This window comes from Ambystoma mexicanum, chromosome 1p (assembly GCF_040938575.1).
Source record: "Ambystoma mexicanum isolate Mex_15411 chromosome 1p, UKY_AmexF1_1, whole genome shotgun sequence".
NCBI lineage: Eukaryota > Metazoa > Chordata > Amphibia > Caudata > Ambystomatidae > Ambystoma > Ambystoma mexicanum.
In genome coordinates, this window is record NC_090921.1 from 700,290,393 (window position 1) to 700,307,796 (window position 17,404).

Sequence of the window (17,404 nt, forward strand, 5' to 3'; positions counted from 1 at the left end):
TTGCTACCCCTTCAGGAATATGCTCTGCCGCCATAGAGATGCACTCCCACAGTGTACGAAAATGGTGCCAGGGCACAAGTGGAGTTGGCCGACTTCAATGCCATACTCCCTGCCGAAAATACCTTACGCGCCCATCCATACACACGCTTATCGTGCCTATCAGGAGGGATGGTATGGTAAGCTGCCTGTTTGAGGTAGCTGTGGCTGCCTGGACCACCAAACTCTCGGGAGTGGGGTGAGTTGACAGGTAGCCAGGGTCGCTACTTATAACATCCGATGATCTCACCCTCGACTGAGGCCTCCGAGGGACATCGACTCAACGCCATCGACACAGGACGCTCTCTGCCGAAAAAGATTTCCGAAGCAGCCGAAGCTGGACATTACATGTCAAAGATGAGGAATCCGTTGGAGGACACAATCCATTCAAAGCAACATTTGGGTTTTATAAATTCCTTACATACATACAGACTAACGCACAGGCTGTGAATTGAAGACTTAAGATTTCCGAAGGGAACGAAATGTCAAACTTTGTACCTGAAAGACCAGGTTTTCCTTGAATGTCTCAGGTCCCCATGAGAAGTAGGGTCACAATCCAATAACACACCAAGAGACATTCTGAACAAACACTAATCCGCTGCAACATGCAAAACACCTTTACATACCTCTATCACGAATTAAAGAATATTTTCATAAATCCTTATGTGAGGCCATTCCTTTGTTCAAAGTGTTACCATGTATTCCCACCGATCCCTACCCTTTCCTGGAAGTGGACTTTCACAGCCATACCATTAGGTGAAACAGCAGAACCTCCAGGATGAACGGTTTGATTCAGACCATGAAGGTCAATGTATTTTATTGTAGTCGGTTATTTATATAGTGCTCTTTCCCCCCATTTGCATGGCCTCAATGCGCTATGTGGTTGGAACGCCCTCTGTTACCGTAGTCAATGTGGTGGAGGTTCTAAGAGTTTTAGATTAAGAAATGCTTGTGTGCATTTTCGCCGGCTTAGGACTTAGGTGGCTGGCTAGGCTCCACTAAGCAGCCCAAAGGTCCGGCACATGGGTGGGCGCTCTTCGTGGTTTGCGATAGACTGCTATTGTTGAAGATTCAATGTGTGGCCAGCTATAGCAAATTTTCTTTTCGTTGGTCGGCGCTGAATGATAGAGGCAGAGGTGCTAAGGTATGTCATTTTTGTGTGGACGGCTATGTGCACTGCTAGACTGGATGGGCATAGCCATAGCTGCATTCTAGGTGCATGGATATTTGGCCGTGCCTTCGGCCTGTGTCCACAGACATGCTTAAAGGTATACGTACTGTATGCTTCGATGTAGTACAGCTGCAGCGTCCTTTGTCCATTGTGGACAGCATGGTCTCTTTCGTGGTCTCTCTGGTGCGAAAGTCCGAGCGACAAGGGTGAATGAGGCTTATTGCAGTGTGCCACAGTGAAAGCTGCAGGCTTCCCTGATGCATTTGTCAGGTAGGGGTGTTGTTGTGCATGGGGTGACAGTTTGTCAATGTGAGCCGCTGCGAATGCTGCTGGCATCAGTGATGCAATTGGTGTATTTGGGTGTTGGGTCCAGCAGTTTAGTTTAGAGAGGGGGAGGAGTTCAGTGGGAAGTTGGGAAGAGTCAGGTTTATAGGGCCTTTCTGAATTTCAGGTGATTTTCAGTGTTGCAAATGTGTCAGGGAAGGGATTTCCAGATAATTGGTGCTTGGACAGAGAACAAGGACCTGCCCTGCCTGGAGGAGTTGTGAGGTGGGACCACTAGGCGATATGTTGTGAGATCTGAGATTCCTTGAGGGCTGGGTAGGGCAGGTTTTTGTCTTGAAGGAATTCCGGGCCATTATTGTGGATGGAGCGGTGGGTTATGCACATGGCGTTAATACAAAAAAAAAAAGGTAGTGCCTCGAATAACCGGGAGCCAATGAAAGACTTTTAGTGTGGGGCTGATGTGTTCTCTGGGGGGGAGGGGGGAGGTTAATGAGCAGGCGTGCCCCCGCGTTTTGGATTCTCTGGAGTTTCCTTAGTTGAAATTCTGGAGCACCTAGGTAGAGGCAATTTGCATAGTCTAGGCGGAACAGGATGATGGAGTTGATGGCCGTAAAACGGTGGGTATAGGTACGGTAAGGGAAAATACACCTGAAAATCCATAGATGGAAGAAGCAGATTTTAGAAACGGAGGTGGTGTGTTCGGTGAGGGAGAAGTGTGTGTGTCCAATGTGCATCCAAGGTTTTTTTACCACTTTTGAAGTTGCCGGTGCTTGTCCTAGTGATTGAAGCCACGGGCTCGGTTGGGGAAGGAGGGCTGTTTTCCCACAAACTAGGTTTTCAGTTTTCCCAGTTTTCCCCATATTCAGAAAGATGCAACAACTGGAGAATTGTTCCCAACATATCAATAATATTTTATATAGCGCTTTTTTCCACCTATACTTTAATAATGGCAGATCTTACCTAAGAACACTCAATTTATCGACCGTGGAAGGAGAAGGAGTGGAGTTAGCCCATTCAGGATTCAATGTTGCCAAGTGCAGTTCTGCCCGATGTTGGAGGCCAGAAAGACGTCTGGGAGCTGTGAGCTAAAACGTGGTTGTAGACACTCCTGAGTGGAAGAAATTCCATAAAAAAGGATATGTGACCCATGTTCGTTCTCAGTAGAGGGGCTCCCACACTCCTTTGTAATCATATTACTTTGCCTCCCCACCTTATCCCTCCTTGACGAATCCTTACCAAATTCTGCAAAAAAAGTATATGATCCCGTCAGAATTTTTCTGGGAAGTTTGGTGAGGTTTCGTCAAGGTGGGGGTCAGGGCGGGGGCAAAGTTATCGGGCGGGTTGCAAAATATCTGTTTTTTGCATAGATGCAACGAAAAAAACAATTGCTCACATCTACAGCCCAAACCGTTGGATGGATTTTCACCAAATGTGTGGCAGGAGCAGCTGCTTGGTCACGAAAGCGAGCCTTTGTAAATTTGGTGTAAATTCGTCCAGTAGTTCTTTTTAAAAACGGCCCAAAAGTAGGTTAACATTTTTTTTTAGATATGTGGGTTCAGTCCGCAGACTAGCATCTCTGTTCGGTCTGTGGACAGGCATCCGATTGGCCCAGAGGGTGACGTGATGACCGCAGACATCAGACGTGCCCACTGATTGGATGGTGAAAACAGTGAAGTGCGTCAGATTTTTGGAAATGCCAGCCATGTTAGATTTGCAGACAGCCACCCGTGTCCGAACATCTCTGTAAAAACATTCAAAAATGCAACATTGCACTAGTCAAACTTATCAATCTCTGGGGATGTGAGGGGTGATGAGAATGGGATGGGATATGGCCGTAAGAAGCCAAAAAACAGGTGTTTTTCATCCACGAGCTAGGTGAACAGTCCAGATGTTCATATACAGTCCTGTGATGTTCTCGAACACTTCTGATGTTCGGGGACATCTATGCCTATTTCTTCATTACTGTGTTGATGAAAAGCAGTTTTTGGAAGGCTTATGACATGGGCACCACTCAATGTAACTGCATGAAAATTCGGATTTATATTCTATACCCGATTCTGAATGGTTCTGGAAAGTTTGGAGCTGTTTTATCAAGAATTATCAAAATTAGAGGGGGGTCCCTAAATATTGTAAAGGCTTCTAGATGTGGTACCATTTGACGAATCGGCACAAAAGTTAGCAAAACGATTTTAATTCTAGATATGAATGTTTTTGCAAAGTTTGGTGGCATTCTGTCAAGAGGGGGCAAAATTAGAGGGGGATCCCAAAATATTGTAAAGGCTTATAAATGTGGTGCCATTTGACGAATCTACACATACATTTTCAAAAAAGATTGTAGATCTAGAAATGATTGTTTTTGTAAAGTTTGGTGGGATTTTGTCAAGAGGAGGCTCAATTAGAGGAGGTCTCAACATTTTTAGATGGCTTAGAACTTTGTTGCTGTTTGACGAATGTGGACAAAAGTTTTCAGAAAGATTATAGACAAAACCTTGAATGTAGTCTGAATGGATTTTGTCAAGTGGGGGCTAAGTTATAGGACTATTGTATGTACATAAATTTTGACACTTGAAAAAATAAACCATGGATGGATTTCCAGCAAACCCGTGTAAGGAGCATTGTCAAGGACCTTAAAGCATGGTTTTGCAAATGTGCCAGCGTTTTATTTTTTGACAAGTTTCATAATGTAGGTACAAAAAATAGTGATATACCTTTGGTGACTGAGGTATAGCCGATGGCCATGGGCAGTGGCCAGATTGTCCGGGCCATGGCATACAGTCATGACCTGGACAATCTGGCTGCTGGCCATGACCACGAGGGACGACAAATAGGGTTAAAGTGGCCATGTCCACCTGGGACCAGCTATGTGGTAAAGTTATTCGAAAGTGGGATAGGTTTGAAAGGAAAAGAAAAAAATAAATAATTGCTTGTGGAAATATGGTCATAGGATTCTTGCTTCGCCTGCTGCAGGCTGCCATGGAAAGGGAAGAAGGGCTCTGTATGGAACCCCGCCTTCCCTTTCTATGGTGGCCATCTTGGAAAAGGATTTTCCTTCCTACAGTGGGACACCGCAAGCATCCCGGTGTAGGAAGAAACATCCTTTTTTTTTTTTTAAACAACCTTTTTTGGGAACCCAGGCGCTAATAGCCTTCATCCCCCATTTCAGGGGCTGGAACGGGGGAAAACAGTCCAGAGCCCTCATTATCTGCCCTCGCTTTGCTTGGGCCGATAACTTATCCCCTTCTAGTCCCTGCAACCTGGAATGAACTCCACATTATTGCCATTAGCAGAACACAAAATGCTAATGGAAATGTTGGAAAATCTTATTGAGTCTATGGCACTTTACTGAGAAATGTAAAGTAGATGGCGTCTATAAAAGATTAATTTTTTTAGTTCACATTTTTTAATTGTGAAAGGTGGTTCCTAAAGGAACTTTTCTTTTGTTGTTTTTTGATATATTTTTATTTCATGCAGGAGAGTTTGGAACGTAAGGTGGGGAGGGAAATGAGGAAAGAGGAACCAAGTACTAATATGGAGGGGCAGGTGGACAGCCGAAGATGTTGCACGTGTGTTACTTCTATGGTAGGGGGCAGTGTTTCTCATGTTCCTTGATTACAGCTTCAAAAGCACTTTGAAACTGCTTCCCCCTGCATAGTGGGGTGTTGCAGTATATGCAGAGGACTGTTATCTTCTAAAGATATGAATCAACAGCCTCTTTTATTGCTTGCAAGGTAGCTGAGCTGGTGGGATTTTGTGTCCCACAGAAGTAGGCTGTGTAGTTACAGTATTGGTTGAGAAAGATGAGGTGGAGGAAGACAGCCTACTACTTGCTAAGAAAGGAACAACCTTTCTGAGAGCATTGCGGTGGTTGGATTTCGTATGGCGGCGCATGGAGGTGGTCCCGTAGGAGTACTGTCCAGGTAGTCTGCGATTGAGCACTCAGTGAATTTCACTTCTGTAGCTTTAGCCTTTGGTACATTCCCAACAGTGGTAAAACATTGCCACACCCATGATTCTCTCTGGATGCTAGAGGTAGGAGCTTCCTTTGTGATGTCATCTTTGATGTCCTGGGTGTTAGTCTTAGCAGTGCACCCTGGTGGCGCAAGTTATGGTTGCTTAGCTTACCATAACTGGCGAATTTCTGAGGTTTTCAGGTTTTACTTGTATCCATAACATCCCTTTAGCCAAGTTTTTTCATTGAATTTCACAGGTTTTTATTAGTGCAAATTAACCATAACGTCTGTTTAATAAAGTTTTTATATATATAAAAAAAACACAGCAGCTCATGTGGTCTGAATAACAATTACTACTATGCTTTAAATAGTGCTACATGACTGGGCTGCTGCACCTCTGGTGATTTGAGTACGACGGCAGTCTTGACTGACTCCACTTGCATGTGCATGACTGAATCACCTCCAGTAGTGTACATGCCTGATGTGGACCCCTCAACATGACTGCCGAAGTCGCACAACTGCAGTCGGGCCACTGCAGTTGTGCGACTTCGGGTTATGTAGGACTACAGTGTAGTGTATGTGTGGCTTGGGAGAACCTTGCAGTATTATGTGTGCACGATGAAGGACCTTCAGTGTCATGTGCAAGACCGGTGTTGGTGAGACTCTTCAGTGGCGGGTTCATGTGCATGACAGAGCACCGATACCTTTCAGATCCATGAGGATCAGCCGGGGGGTGTAGGTCTCCTGCCCTCTGGATGTCACTCCAGCTCTGAACATTACATCGTAGCAGATCTCAGGGTCCGGCTGCTTGGTCTCAGAGTTGTAGCGTAGGGCGGCATCCTGTGGAGGAGACACGAACATCAGATCATAGTCCATAAAGATGACAAGAGCAAGAACGGACATAGATTGAGTGCTGCTACCTCTTGCTAAAGCCACATGCATTTGCCACCCCTGCTTGTTCCGCCCTTGCTCCATCCGCTTGTTAATCAAACTCTCCCTATGCATGATTAACACTGACAAAAACACAAATGTAGTGAAAAATGTGATTAACTGTACATCCATTGAAAATAATGGAAACTCAATTGAATATACTTTTGGCATTCAAATATGTGTTCTTGTTTTGTAGAATATAACCTTTGTATGTTTGCCCATGTAACCTCCTGCAGAGCCATTTCTTTTGAGAGAACTAATGTAAAGTACATAAATAGGTACGTTTTCCATTTGTGTCTGATGTTAATCCAGCTTTTCCCCATCAGATATTTTGTATGCATTTCTAAGAGTTGTTTCTCGTGACAATGAAAAAAAGGCACAAAAATAAAACAAATTGTTTGCATCTATGTTAGAGAGACACTTTAAACATTGTTCAAATAAACTTTTGGGAACGCTTACATTAAATATTTTGCAGCAAAGCCTAAGAGAATTGTATTCACCCATAAGTAGAGCATACAAAAAGTTGCAATTATAAATCAAACATTTTGGATAAAAAGTAAGGTGTCTACCAGAGAGGGTGATTGTTGCAGGTCACCCATTCCTTGGAGCTTGGTAGCTCCAAGGATGTGTGTAATGGTCACATGGTGGCTACCATGTGACCAAGTTAATAAAAGTGATGAGCTGCTTCCGGCTCGTCAGTCTAACCACGAGCTGGCTCCGGTGTTGTTGTTTCGGTCACCATGCTGGTGATAGACCGCGTGCAGGAAGCCCAATAGCGGGACCCTGCCACGAGGACGGTGCCCCTGCTGGGCAACACTGTCTCACCTTCAGGTATTGGCCGTGTGACCACGGCTGTATGGGCAACCCCCCGGCCTGGGTGCCCCCAGAGCTGGGGCTGCGGTGATCTCGGTGCCCCCAGCCCACGTGTCCCAATCCGGTGAATACAGGGTGTCCCCTGTCTGTTGTACGCTGCGTGATCGCAGCCCTCAAAGGTCTCCGTCGGGTGATCCAGACATCAGCTGTGGCTCGCTCAGGTGGTCTGGGAGCGGGCCACAACAGTGATAGTTGGCAAATGACAGAAACAAATCCACATTCTAAGTCAATTAATTTGCTGTAATCTTTGTACAATCTCCCGAACTCCCCTACCCCCAACTAACTGCTTCTCCTTTTGGTTTCACCATTACTGCCACGTCCCACTTCCTCATCCCAGTATCACAGTACATGTGTGGGATGCCCCAACCTCCGATTCAGGAATCCATTCCATCTGTTCAAATATACTAGGTATGCCCCCACACGTCTCCCCTGAGAGAATAACACTCCCAGCCTCCCTTAACGTGTACGTTTCAAATTCTCCTGCCTTCATGTCAGAATCTTGGGTGGATGGCTGGGCCACCTACTGCTCCATCTCCCCTACCCTTGCCTAGCTTGGAGGGGAATTGTGTTGTTCCCCTTCCCCTGCACGCCTAGCTGTACTAAAAAAAGGTGTATGGGAGGTTTGGCTAGATGGCTCCCAGGCTTTCCTGCTGGGCAGCGGGCCTAGTTGTGGGTATCCATTCTCCATCAGCCCGGTAGGTCGGCTCCATTCGTGGTGGCCTGCGTTTACTTCGGCCCTGGACAGAGGCGTTTCATGCCCGGGCGTCAGTATGTAGGCAGGGGGGGGGCTGAGGGTGAGCCTCCAGTACCCTTATGAGGCTGGGCCAGGCCCAGTCCCGGAGGTCGACCTGGAGATGGAGCCTTGACTTTACTGGCTCCCCTCTCCGGTATTTCATTATGGGCAAGGCCGTGTAGAGCCAGTTCTCAATGCCGGCATGGCTTTGTGTGGGGGACGAGGTTTGTAAGCCCTGGGCTGCACGATGGCCCGCAGAGGACGAGAGAGGTCTTCTCGGGTGGGGGGGCGCAGGAGGATTGGTGGTATAGTTGCACCCATCTGGATTTATACCTTACTGATTGCATTTTCAGAGCTTTGTTGGTGGTCTGGTTTACTCACAATAAATCCAGATTAAGGTCTCCCGTGGGATGGCAGGCCTGTGGGGGTTTAAGGTGCGTCATCCAGAGGTGAATGGGCTTTCTGCTGTTTTCTTGGAAGCTGTGATTTACAGCTTAACTGTCTGATATGGGCTGCCCAGTGGGCTACAATTGGTTCATGTTGCATGGAGCAGATTCACCTTCAGTGACGCTTTCATTAGGCAAAATTCCAACTCGTCAAGCAGATTGCTAATGTTAGGGATGTTCATTTTGATGGGCTATATGCATTTTAATGCCAAGTCTGGACAATAGGTCTCACCAGCTATTTGGTGACTGAAAAGGTTAACTGCTTATTTAAAGGAATGTATAAAGTTATCTGCTTGTTTCCAAAACTGCACATTTTATTTACACCTATGCACAATATAGTGGATACCGGTTTTCAATAATGAAAAACGCAAGCAATGTTTATTAATAATACAACGAACCCACAGTTGTTGCAGTGTCATCTGTGAATAGGACATCAAGGCATGCCTCCTTTTTTGCATCCCCTCACAGCTCTGCAATGGTGAATGAAAAGTAAAACTATGAATGCCAGAATCCAAAGAAACTCTGCACAGGATGAACCACTCACACCTGACGGGCATGGAGTAAGTGAGGAAAGAAGCCGACTAGTGGTCCGGGTTTGTTTTTTAGCCAATTTGCAGTACACACATTTGGGAAAAGCTGCAATGCAAGTCCCAGAATGCAAACCACAGTTGAGTGAACAGCCTGGTCTGGATAGGCGGTGTCAGGCATGTTATGGTACCACTTCTCTATACTTAAAACTGTTTTGGAATGCAGCCAACTCTCAAATCTATCTAGCCAACCAATTTCTAGTGAGAGTTACAGATGTCATGGCCTCTAGGCCCATATCAACCTTCAGGTCTGCTATTAATAGATCTGCATTTCCAGTGGGAAAAGTTAAACTTATTCAGACTCTCCAGTATTTTTCAGCATGAAATTGAACATTTTATGACATAAAAATGCACATTTTGTGGCACAAATGCGTTTTTGTTGCATTATTTTTGCTTCAAATGTTGTTTTGATGGGCAGGTGCTACAGAACTAGAAACAAGAACATAGTGTATGTGATGCTGCAAAAGAGACAGATTGTCATTATTTACACCTTTTGTATGTAGTTCCTGCTATGAAGTGCCAGATGTCACTGGCTTGACTGAACATGGTTTGTTTTGCTCTACTTCTATGGTTTATTGTACAAGCCTATTTTATATTAATAACTTTATTGATCGTTTTCATTTGTAATGGTGAAAATATTTCCCTTTCATATTCTCCAATACCCCAAGCACTGACACGCTCCCTACTCACCAATTCTCCATCATAACTTACACTCACAAACTACTCACTCTGTCAATCATGTGCATTCTTACTTGCTCTCTCACACTGCCAACCCACAAATCGCACTCCCTAGTCCCTGCTACTCTCTCAATTGTGCTCTCAGATCACACATGATGCACTCCAGTTCCTCCTGCAGTCTACAGTCCATTCTTTCTCGCTCCTTCTCCATCTCACCACATTTCTCCCAGTCTATCATGCTCTTCCCCCATCCTTTCTCCCAATCTGCAGCTTGCTCCCTCCTTCTGACCCACAGCTCCTTTTTTAGGCCACTGCTCACCCTCTGCCGCACGCTCCCTGCTTTCTGCTCCAGCACTCCCCCTCTCTGCCCCACCATTCGCTCTGGCCCACCTCTACCTCTCTGGTCCCCCGCTCTCTGTTCTTTCTGGCCTACTGTTCCCTCTCTGGCTCACCAGTCCTCGTCTGGCCCACTGTTCCTCTCATACAGTGACTAGTTTTAAAAATTGTAAAAATGCATAATTGCATTTTTCCAAAAGCTGCTGTGTGTTGTGATGAATATGGTGGAGCCATCCCTGATCCCCCGACGGTAACCTCCTCCAATGTGGCCAGGGGACGACAGCTGCTACCTGATCCTAGCCCTGGTTGCGGCTATATGATGGTGAATCAGAGAAGCACATGGGAGGAGACAGCCTCCGGGAAGATGTTATAGCTCTATCGGGTGAGACATGGTATCCCCCATTTTCCCTTGAAAATAATCCACCCCGCCCCCCATGTCTGAAACCCTCATGGCCCATTGTCAGGCAACTACTGATTTACCTATTAAGGACAGGGGAAAAAACCTTTACCAAATCAATGGACCAACCTTCCAACTTTGGTCTACCATGCCAATCTGACAAAATCACCTTTTATATAGAAGAGCGATCAACCAATGTGGAGCAAAAGAGACTGCAAGCCCAGTGATTGTTCAGTACCACGTTCATTCATTGCCAGGTTTTTTTTTGTGGCAACCGATTTTCAGCCGAAAAGACAAAAATATTGCGGGAGGGGCCCGGAGGGTAAAGGGATATAAGGGCTAGGGAAAGGTGCCTGTGAGAAGGAAACAGGCCGACCGCGATAGAAGATATTAACGCCTACAAAAACCAGTGAGTAGCAGGGGGGTGTATCGGAAAACATGCTGAGTGCAAACATTGGAAAGTCACTAACAGAGAGAGAAGACATGGACATATTGCAAAAATGAGAAGAGAACTCGCGTCACAAACTAACCCTTTTCTTTTTTTTTTATTTAAATCTTTTTATTAAGAAGGAAAAAAAAATGAACCATTTGAACACAAAGATATACATAAACAGTGTACCGGTCCATATCATATCAAGGGAGTAGAGTCCAGGTCAGGGGATACACATATGGGAAATCTAAAAAAAAAAAGGAGACAAAGGGAAAGTCGCACATACCCAATACCCCACTGAGATCCCACACCTGGGGATAAACCAATGCGCATGAGCCCCCACCGAGTCTGGGGCGGGGGATAAAAAAAAGCAGTAACAATATAAAAACACCCTTCCCGATAGGCCCTCTTCCCAGAACTGCCCCGCCCACCCCCTTCGCCCACCCAGCTCCATTACTCTCCACAATTTCTCCCTGCAGCCCATATCCAGCACAGGTCCACAGAGGAGTTGGATGTATTGCTCATAAAACTCCCATAGTTGCCAAACTCTCTCCATTCCATGTCGGTTCACCAGACACTGCTTCATGCGCACAAACCCAGATACAATCCCTTCCCATACACTCAGATGCGGTCCCTCTGGGGATTTCCATTTGATGAGGATAGCCTTTCTGGCCGCAAACAGCAGGGTGTGCAGGAGCCTGCAAACAGAGCTATTGCCATGCCAATCTTCCACCCCGAACAGCATAGCCACTGGCTACAGTCCTAGCTCTGCCACCACCAAAGGGATTTGACCCACTGCATGTCGTATTGAGCCCCAGAAATTCTGAATCAGCGGACAGTCCCAGAGAAAATGTCCCAGCGTTCCCCACTGCCCACAGCCCCTCCAACAATCAGCCATGATGACAATTATATCGCCGCCAGTGTATAGTAGTATCGGTATACGATTTTATACTGGATTTCTCTATTCCCGATACTAAATGAGACATCTGGAACCCGGGAGAAGAAGGTGTATATATCCCCAAAATCAAGCTGGACTTTCACTCCCACGGGACATTGCTGAGCCAGGTAAAATGACTTCAGTTTAGGGAATTCTAATGCATCAACCTTGAGTACCAATTCGCAGGGCGAAATGCTGCGTGTGAACCCGGCCGCAGTCCCCAGGGTTTGGACCATCGAAATCATGGTTCTGTGCTCTAGACACTTTGTCTGCTCCTGCCCCAGCTTTGTCCTGACCTCCTCAAAGGGCAGCAGAACTGCCTCCTCGAACAGGTCCATTATGCGCACCTAGTGCCAGAGATCGTGCTGCTTTCTACCCTTCAGGCTTTTCATAAGCAATGCCTCAAGGCTGAGCCAGGGCGGCACAGATTTGTGGTCCACCTCTATCTTCCTCAGCAGTTGCGCCCAGCTCTGCAACGATGCACCCACAACGGGAGGCAGCGTGATGTGTTTTTGGAAGGCGAGACTGCAGGAGGGCCACAGACTCCTGCAGGGTGAAGGCTATAAGGAGCGCCAGCTCCATTCCATGCCAGCTGGTGGCTTCAGATGGGCCCAGCCAACGCTTGACCCAGCATGCCTGTGCCACCAGGAAGTAGGACTGTTACAATGGTAGGGCCAGGCCTCCATCTTGTTTGAGAGCGTATAGCCAATGTGCGTAACCTGGCCCCCTTATGGCGCCACAAGAATTTCCCTACATGTATGTCAAGATCCTGTCTCATACCTGTAGGCATGGGAAAAGGCATCATCTGGGCTAAATAGAGTAATTTAGGAAGGGTATTCAGATGAATCACATTGACCATGCCTTGTATTGATAGGGGCAAAACATTCCACCTACTCAGGTCGGCCTGGATTTTAGCAATCAGCCGTTGGTAATTATCACGAACCAGTGTCCCCATTGCTGCACCCACATATATCCCCACGTATTTGATATCGGCCAGCTGCAATCTAAATAGGGCCATTCTCCCACCGGTCCTATGGGATGTCCCGCTTTAGCATTGGTGAGGCGTGCACCGACTTGGACCTAATCGCGTCAATAAGTTGTGCTCTCTGCCGACCCCTCAAGAGGACCGCCATCGGTCGGAGGGGTCGATTGTTGCTTTCAAAGAAGGACTGCGCACATTTAGCAAAGAACTTCTGAGTGCCACGTGTGGTGCATTCCTTGAGTTCACTCCTGCAGGTCCTTAGTTTGCTTTGCAGAGAGCGATCACGTGTGGCCTTAAGAGCTCGCTCCAGGTGTTGGAGATTGGCCTGGAGCTGCTTCTCACGCTGTTACCAATCTTTCAATTTAAAGGCACATTTGGCAATGCATTGCCCCGAAGAGAGGCTTTAGAGGTATCTCAGCACCTGACAGCTGCAAAGCCCTCCATCAAGTTCACCTCCAGAAGTAATCTATGTGATGTTCTAAATGGGCAATGAAATCAGGATATTGCAGGGTGGCTAGGTTCAGCCTCCAAGGTGAAGATTGGGGCTGCTCTACCGCAAGCGCAAGCTGGAACGCCACCTGGCCATAGTCCGAAATAGTGATGGGCTGGATCTCACAATTATCTAGCATGGGCGAGGCGACTAGCCAATAATCCAGACGGGCATAGCTTCCACGGTGGTGTGAATAGTCCTGTTGTGGATGGAGCTCCCTCCAAACGTCCCGAAATCAAAAGCTCTTCCATTAAGCTCAGGAGGGTCTTAATCTTTCTGGGCGCCCTCGCTCGGGAAGAGTGAGGCGGTTGTCTATCAACACCCGGGGCCAAGGCCACGTTCAGGTCTCCTTCCGCAATTGTCAGCAGACTCATAAGGGGCACATGGTGTGAACACATTATCATCCGTTGGGCCATAAATATTTAACAAAGTGACACATTCTTGAAATAGCAGTTCCCTCAATAGGACATACCGGCCACTTGGGTCCGACAGTGTCGATATCGAGGCAAAGGGCAACCTCTTAGGGATGAGAATGGATATCTCACGTTTGTGCGAAAAGGGAGTGTGGAATGCCTGTCCCACCCAACCTCGTACCAGCTTCCCCGACTCACTCGAGTCTAGGTGGGTTTCCTGTAAAAATGCTAGATATTCCCACTCATCCTGCAATAAATTCAGCATGCTCTGATGCTTAATTGGGTCTCCCAGGCCCTGAATATACAGGGACACACAGCAAATCTTAGTCATGTCAGAGATCTGTATCCCCTAATAGATCCCACTTCTCTCAATCCCCCTGGCATGGTGTAGACCCTTTGTCAATCTTCAAAGATGCTTCCCCCCACCCACCAACGATACTGCCCCAATCAATATCTCCCCGCGAGTGAAATATACCCAGCCTGGCCATGGCACCTACCCCCTTGAGTTTCCATATTGCCACCCTGCGACCCCCCCTCCATCCCCAAACATAACATCAAAGAAGAAGAAACAGTGACACATTCAGCACCCCAGGTAGAAGCCCAATAAGAGGGCTAAAAAGCCAATGCAGAAACAATAGGTTAGACGGCACCCACCCCGCTCACGATCCGTAAACTATCGTAACCATTAGCAGCAAAAACGAATCGCACTCAAACACAGCAATAACAATGAAAGGGCACGAGGAGCAAGGTCCTTAAGGAATGAAAAGATCCAAGATTACAGGCACAGGTTTTGCCCCAGCTCAAAAACAGAAATCCCAAAGCTGAATGGTGCCTAGAAGTCATAAGTGCTTGCAGATGGCCCCACAGCTGTCACTGCGTCCCATTAAAACATAGTTTGCGCCACACCACCATTGGGTCCCAGTGTGTCCTCGGCTGGCCATGCACCCTCCCCTCGGCCAGGCGCCTTATTCAGCATGCCACTCCCCATCAATCTCGGCACCCCCCCTAGGCCATCTGCTCTTCTTCCTCTGCCACCCCAAATTCTCGTCAGCGATGCTGCGCTCCAGGTTGACTTCTCTAGAAGAGGTGGTCTGAGTCTCCAGATCGGGAATAGCATCTAGCCCCAGAATGTCATGGCAGCCCAGGAACTGCCAGGCCTCTGCTGGAGAGTCGAATGAGTGCCACTTCTCGCCCAGCTAAAAGCACAAAACCGCTGGGAACTTCAGATAATAACGATGGGTTGAGCACTTCAAGGCTTCAAAAATAGCAATACATTCCCTGCATCACCTCAAGATCTCCAGCGAGAAATCATTGAACATCTGAATCCGTGCTAAACCCAGCAGGATGGGGCCACGCTGTCTTTAGGCCTTCAGTACTGCCAGTTTATGCTGCAAGTTTAGTAACAGGAAAGTAATAACCCAGAAGCAGGCTTCATTTCATTGAGTGAATTTGGGAATCAGAGTCCTGCGGCCGCAATCAATCAGCAAGTCCCTGGGGTTGTCCAGATGGCGTTCTATTGTGCCGAGCAGTGAACTCATGCTAGTGACAAATGACACCTTCAAAAAGTTTTAGTATTTATTCTAAACAGTGAATTTCAGCAACATCTTGGGATTCAAGTTAGAGAAGATTACAAAGCACAAAACTTAGAGAAATGCAAAATATAGAGAAACATAGAACTTAGAGAAACATAGAGAAACACAGTCTTACACCCCTTCAATCAGCACTGGGAGACCCTGGCCCTCATAAGATAGCTGTAACAAGCCCCGCTCAGAGGACAGCGCTGTAGGGTGCCGACAGAGCCACATATTCCGGACACTTGATCTTGCTCGAACCAAGTCCACAGATCGACCTCCCACCCGAGTCATGTGGGCATGCATTTTTATAATCTCGTGCTGTCAGTCCATGACGCACAGTTCCAGAACTTTCCCTGTGCAAAATATAGGCTTGCTCATGGAAAAACCCAACTCTGTGAATTTCCACTGTGCTCCTTTTCTGTGCCCCTCCCTGCTTGGAGCCCTTCTGTGCGAAAGCTCAGGAATGTCTTATCAGTGCCTTCCCAGAGAAAGGAAGATTAGTTTACGAAGCCATGGAGGGCTACAGTTAGAAAGGCAGAATATTCTAAGAGAAGCCGAGATGAATTAACCCCATGTGAGCAAGCTATAAAAGGCATGCACTCATAGCTTAGTGTTCATAGCGCTTAAGATTGGCTATCTAAGCGCTATATAGGTGCCATAATGTTCCAAACACTCCAATAATGTCTATTAGCTACAGAGCTGGGGCCTTCGCCCTGCCTGTCTATCTACAATGCATAATGTGACCTACCACCCCTACTAGGCCTGCATATTCCTTGTATCTCACTACTGCGTAATGGAAGTGCTACAACAGACTACTGTCAGCATTTTTGGCACATACTTTGAATAAACTATTGGCTTTCAGCGGCTAATGCTGTCATCTAAAGCCCTGATTGGCAAATTTGCAATTATGTGTATCACTACACTCCACCCCTATTCAAAGTGTGTGCGACAATGCTGACTAATACCCATCAACATAGTATGTAGTGCAGTGATAAAGACCTTGGGGCTTTGCAAGAGGTTTAAGCAAACTATCTTCTAGCGGTTAGTCAGCGTGGCATGCAAGGTTAGTAAAAACACTACCTAAACAAAAATGTACACAAAGTTAACAGTGACATATACCCTTGCCAAAACCTGGCCTACACAAAAATACCTAAATAATTATTGTATAACTGATTGTCCGTTAAAAAGCAGCATGCAGTTAGAATGTCAAGGCAATCCGGTGTAGTCTAATCTACAATGCACTATTGCATTTATGTATGGTTACCAATTCTAAACCTGGCAGCCTTTCACTCTAAGGGCCTACCCTCCCCCTGTTCCCAGGGCATTCAAACGTGACTATGGGCTGTGTGATTAGACACTTCCCCCATGTATGTGGAACCCAACCAGAAACCATCTAATTTCATGAGCAAGGTGAACCCATGGGCACCAGGTTATCTAAATAAAAACAATTCTACTAATTTGCATTAAAGCATGGCATGTGTTATTTATGCAATCAAAAGCAAGCGATTTGATCCATATGTTTGCTGGTAACTGTAGCTCTGTGTGCCAGTGTGTTGAGGATGGTCGCCCCCACTCAGAGTGAAAAGCCAACACCTGCTGATTTAAACAATGTTTGCCATAAAATGCATCGTGTGTATTTAGCAGTCTTGTTGACCTGCCCTATGGCAGAAAAAATGTCTTCATACCTAAAATTCTGCCATCTGAGGTGGTGGCCAATACTTGTAGCAGTGTTGGGCGTATCAATGGGCCCCACTAGGCCAGAGGTTTTATAGCAGAGCTGGCATCAGAACCCATAGTGGCTAGCTTATTGTGCACAGTTTCTATGTCAAAATCATTTAAAGCTCCTGTTACTCCCCGCTGCTCCCGCAATTAATGAATCTAGCACCCTAGCTACGCGCACTCTGGTGATGGGCCATAGAAATGGACTCCATTTGTAGCAGCTTGGTAGTACTAAGGAAACATTGCCTCATGATAAATCTATGTCTAAGTGTATCACTGTAATAATAGAGGTGTGCATTACCAGCCTACAATTTAAATGTTGCCTTACTACTGGAAAATCTAACATGTTCACAGTTTCTACCTTGTGTGGCTTGGAGAATACCCTTCTTCAAGTGGGATGCCCATCATATACAATATTAGTTTTAGCTACAAACACC

General features: G+C 46.5%; 1 protein-coding gene across 3 annotated transcripts in view; it reads right to left on the reverse strand.

Annotated features, from left to right (window-relative positions):
* MSTO1 (misato mitochondrial distribution and morphology regulator 1) overlaps window positions 1-17,404 on the reverse strand; it is a 1,020,943-nt gene that overhangs the window by 930,052 nt on the left and 73,487 nt on the right. For all 3 annotated transcript variants that reach the window (XM_069649984.1, XM_069649995.1, XM_069649989.1), the window contains exon 2: window positions 6,147-6,282. In XM_069649984.1, coding sequence (XP_069506085.1) covers window positions 6,147-6,282 — 136 coding nt within the window. The remainder of the gene's footprint in view (window positions 1-6,146; window positions 6,283-17,404) is intronic.